We start from the raw sequence: 4,186 nt of genomic DNA on the forward strand, positions 1-4,186 counted from the left end.
AAGAAAACCAGACAAAATACCCCACATGTGGTTTGAACAAGGTAAAGTGTGGTAAAACTATTACTTCCTTATTCCTAGAAGCCATACCTCTCTTCATGGAACACAAGGTTATGTAATTTTTTTTTGACTACCACCTCAGATTGATGTTATATTGAGTTTGTAGTCTACTAAAATTCTTCATCTCTGACAAAGTGACTTCTAAATTTGCCTCCATATTTTTGCACTTTTAGAACTGATTCTTTTAACTGTCATTCAAGGTGTTACATTTATCTTTATTAAATTTTATCATATCAGATTATACCCATTGTCCTAACGTATAATGATGCTTTTAGATCGTGTGTTTGTTAAACTGTGAGTTAGTTATGTCTCCAAGCTTGGTGTCATGTTCAAAAGCATACCATCTATTGCTATTTTTTTGTTCATTTTTTGTTTTCAAAGAGGACCAAAGACATCAGAAGAATGATGTCCTGATGTGTATGAAGTCTTTAGTTTTTGGTAGGAAAAAAAGCTGAGAAAAAAGAATCAGAAGAATTTATGTTACAAATTTACTATTGTATTTGATATATCATTTTAGGCTTGTAATAATGAAGACTATTTTTTTTCCTGTTGCATACAGATTCTTACTCTACCCTCAAGAAGAATGGACAAAGGCAATTATTCACTAGTAACTGAGTTCATCTTCATAGGGCTGACAGACCAGCCTGAGCTCCAGTTGCCACTCTTCTTCCTGTTCCTGGAGATTTATGTTGTCACTGTGATGGGGAATCTGGGCATGATTATACTTATCGGGCTGAGTTCTCATCTTCACAACCCAATGTATTGTTTTCTCTTCAATTTGTCCCTCATCGATCTCTGTCAATCAACTGTCATCATGCCTAAAATGATAATGAACTTTTTATCAGAAAAGAACACCATTTCCTACCCTGAATGTATGACTCAGTTCTATTTTTTTACCTTTTTTGCCATTTCTGAATGTCAAATATTGGCTGTGATGGCATATGACCGCTATGTGGTTATATGCTATCCCCTTCATTATAGTCTTATCATGTCCTATCACGTGTGGTCATGGTTGGTGGGTGGGATGTATGCATTGGGCCTCACTGGGGCCACAGCTCACACAGTGTGTTTGCTTAGAGTGCTCTTCTGTAAGGAAAATGCCATTAATCATTACTTCTGTGATCTCCTTCCACTCTTGAAGCTCTCTTGTTCTAGCACTTATGTCAATGAAGTGGTGGCTCTGGCCTTCAGCACATTTAATATCCTTTTCCCGACCTTGACAATTATTTGCTCTTATGTTTTGATTATTGCTAGCATTTTAAAAATCCAATCCACTGGAGGCAGATCAAAAGCCTTCAGTACCTGCAGCTCCCATATTATAGCAGTTGGTGTCTTCTTTGGCTCCCTTGCATTCATGTACCTGCAGCCATCTTCAGTAAGCTCCGTGGATCAGGGAAAAGTGTCCTCTGTCTTTTACACTATCATTGTACCCATGCTAAACCCCGTTATCTACAGTCTAAGAAATAAGGATGTCCAAATTGCCTTAAAGAAAGCAATAGAAAGAACATTCCATTGAAAAGAGAAATATTAGAATAATGGGTTAATTGGTTTAGTGGATACTGTTCTGCTGTGGATAGAAGAGGAAGGGAGAGCACATAGAGAGAGTCAGCATTAGAGAGAAAGGGGAAGAATGAGATTTGTACAAACCAGAGACGTTGTTCTACACTTGTAATCAATTAGAAGCCCAACTCAGAGCTACTTTGGGAACATTTCTCAAATCAGTGGGCTACATCTCTCTCTCCCCACATTTATCTTCCCTATTATCTTATCCTATGTTATCTTACCTCTCTGACTTGCATTCTAGATGGGCTGTGAAATTCAACCATGGATTTACCTGCTTCTGATATTTAAAGAGTTTGCTCTTCTATTTTAATAACCTTTATGGAAAAACACTTTTCCTAGATGACCCCCTGTGGCCAATGATTCTTGAAACTAGCAGTCAAATGTCCAAAGTTTCACAAGATGAATGTTACAGAGAATGCTAAGGCTAGAAGAAGATTTAACAATTTACAAGTCCAATCACCTTGTTTTTCAGTTAAAGAAACTATACCTTGAAGAGGATAAATGGTTTTCTCTTAGTCACAGAACTGATCAAGAGTAAAACCAGGTTTTGAATACAAGTTTCTTGATTGTTGATCTTTGTATTTCTCCTTTAAAACATTATATAGTCATCTTTACAGAGGAATCTAATGGAGGGAAACACAATTACAGCCTTAAATGTGAATGGATGTCTAAAGAAGAAGTTAAGGATCCATCCGCCAACAACCTAACATCGTAATATATAAAGAAGTTCTTTAGTCTTGTAACCAGTTTTTAAGAGGGCCTCATACAGGTAGGGAGAAGTGTTTCTGGGAAATTTTCTTTCAAGTGTCTTCTTGCCCTGGTGAAGAACTTTCTCAAGCTTAGAACCAATAACAGCTATACAAGCATGAGCAACATTTGCTGTTTTAAAGCTGACCATACAACAGTGTGGAAAATTGCAGATATTTTCTGAATTTTTTTCAATGTATTGATTAGTTTGGCTGATTCTTTTTTCTCTCTTTTCTTTCTTGTTTTAAAATTTTATTTATATATGTATGATTTGTTATATGGTAGTGTTCTATGAGAAAAGGAGTTAGCCCTGTTAACAGAGAGTTTGGTTACAGAAAGGAGTTCTGAGCCCTAGACTTTAAAAGTTGTAAATTGCCTTTGGTAGATGTCTTCCTCATAAATATACCTCACTGCTATGTTACCCTGTGCCTTCTCTTTCCATGGATGTTGTGTATATTTGTGTGTAACAGTTAATTCAAGATTTAACTGTGAGGAGACCAGTATTTTTCTCTTTGTAAGATATCTTAAATAATAACAACTACATGAAGGGAGTTAAACTGTCTTGAGTTGTAAGTCAAGAACTGCATCAGGAGTATGAGCTGTGGGACCAAGCATATGACAAATTCAGGAATGATTGGAGTAACATCAGAAGCATTTGAATGCATTAGCAGTATGGGGTTTGTGTAAAGGGGAGATGAAATGGCCACTGAAGGGGTAGATTTGATGGCAGGCAGCTGACTGTTGAGGCTTAGTAGGCCCTGAGCCACTTCCTGAGTCCTTGGCTCTGCCAGTGTCTCTACTATCAAGGGCCAGATTGGGATGTGGTGGCTAACTCATTAAGAAGAATAAAGTATAAATGACACACTCTAAATTATGATCTCTCCTTCTTTCCCCATCTTCTCTGGCTGAGGAGAGCAGATGACTCAAAACCTCATAAAATTTTAGAATTGGTTTTCTATTTCTTTGTCAACAGTTGGAAATTTTTTGTTGACTACATAGAGCCTTTCACTTTACCTGCCACTGTGTTATGTATTGTCTAATTTGCCAGTATGAAAAGTACTGAACAAATCATGATACATAACTATAAGGTAATATAATACTCTAAAATATCAATATGTGAAATTAGGGAAATATGGTGAAGCATAAAGTTCATGCCTCAAATTTATAGTTTTCATTGAAATTAAATAGAGTACTACTCCTAAGAAACTAGGTCACAAACCATAGATTGAATTTTATTGCATATGTAGTTAGAGAAAAAGAAAGCAATAAGGATTTTCTAAAAGCTGTTGATTCTGAGAATATAGCAAGTTATTATATCTGTTTATTTTAATGATTTGCAACTGTTTGGGTCTCATCTTAGAGTCCTTGAAACTCTATGCTATGTCCTGTCATTCTTATACTTTGAATTACTTCCTAATTCTTTGAGAATGAAAAGTTGTCCCAATTTGCAATTTTACGTTTAGATAGATATTCATCTGGAAATTATTATTTAACTTTGTTTTTAAAATATATAAATTTTAATTTATTTCCATTCCTTAAACTCTCCCTTAATTCATGTTGTAACCATGTTGTACCTCTCTCCTTGAACTTACATGATATATAAAATAGTAGATAGAGAGATATAGATATGTTTACATATATGTGTATATACATGATAAATTTAAAATATAAATATATTCATGTATGGAGAGGGAATTACTATGAAAGTAATATATGCAATATATATTATAGATAATAGAGATAGACAGACAGATGTATAGAACAAACTTTTGATTCTAACTGATCTTACTTTAAACATAATACAGAAATTTTACCTCCT

At 35.0% G+C, this 4,186-nt stretch overlaps 1 protein-coding gene across 1 annotated transcript; it reads left to right on the plus strand.

Moving 5' to 3' along the window:
- Window positions 1–640: 640 nt before the first annotated feature.
- On the plus strand, window positions 641–1,573 carry LOC114032291. The gene has a single exon (XM_027847541.1). The coding sequence runs from the start codon at window positions 641–643 to the stop codon at window positions 1,571–1,573; it is 933 nt and encodes a 310-aa protein (XP_027703342.1).
- The last annotated feature ends 2,613 nt before the right edge of the window (window positions 1,574–4,186 follow it).

The sequence above is a fragment of the Vombatus ursinus genome, unplaced genomic scaffold (assembly GCF_900497805.2).
Source record: "Vombatus ursinus unplaced genomic scaffold, bare-nosed wombat genome assembly UNPS02015414.1, whole genome shotgun sequence".
NCBI lineage: Eukaryota > Metazoa > Chordata > Mammalia > Diprotodontia > Vombatidae > Vombatus > Vombatus ursinus.

What these genes read in the sequence shown, in the direction of transcription:
- LOC114032291 (XM_027847541.1), top strand. Translation starts at nt 641, where the DNA reads ATGGACAAAGGCAATTATTCACTAGTAACTGAGTTCATCTTCATAGGG.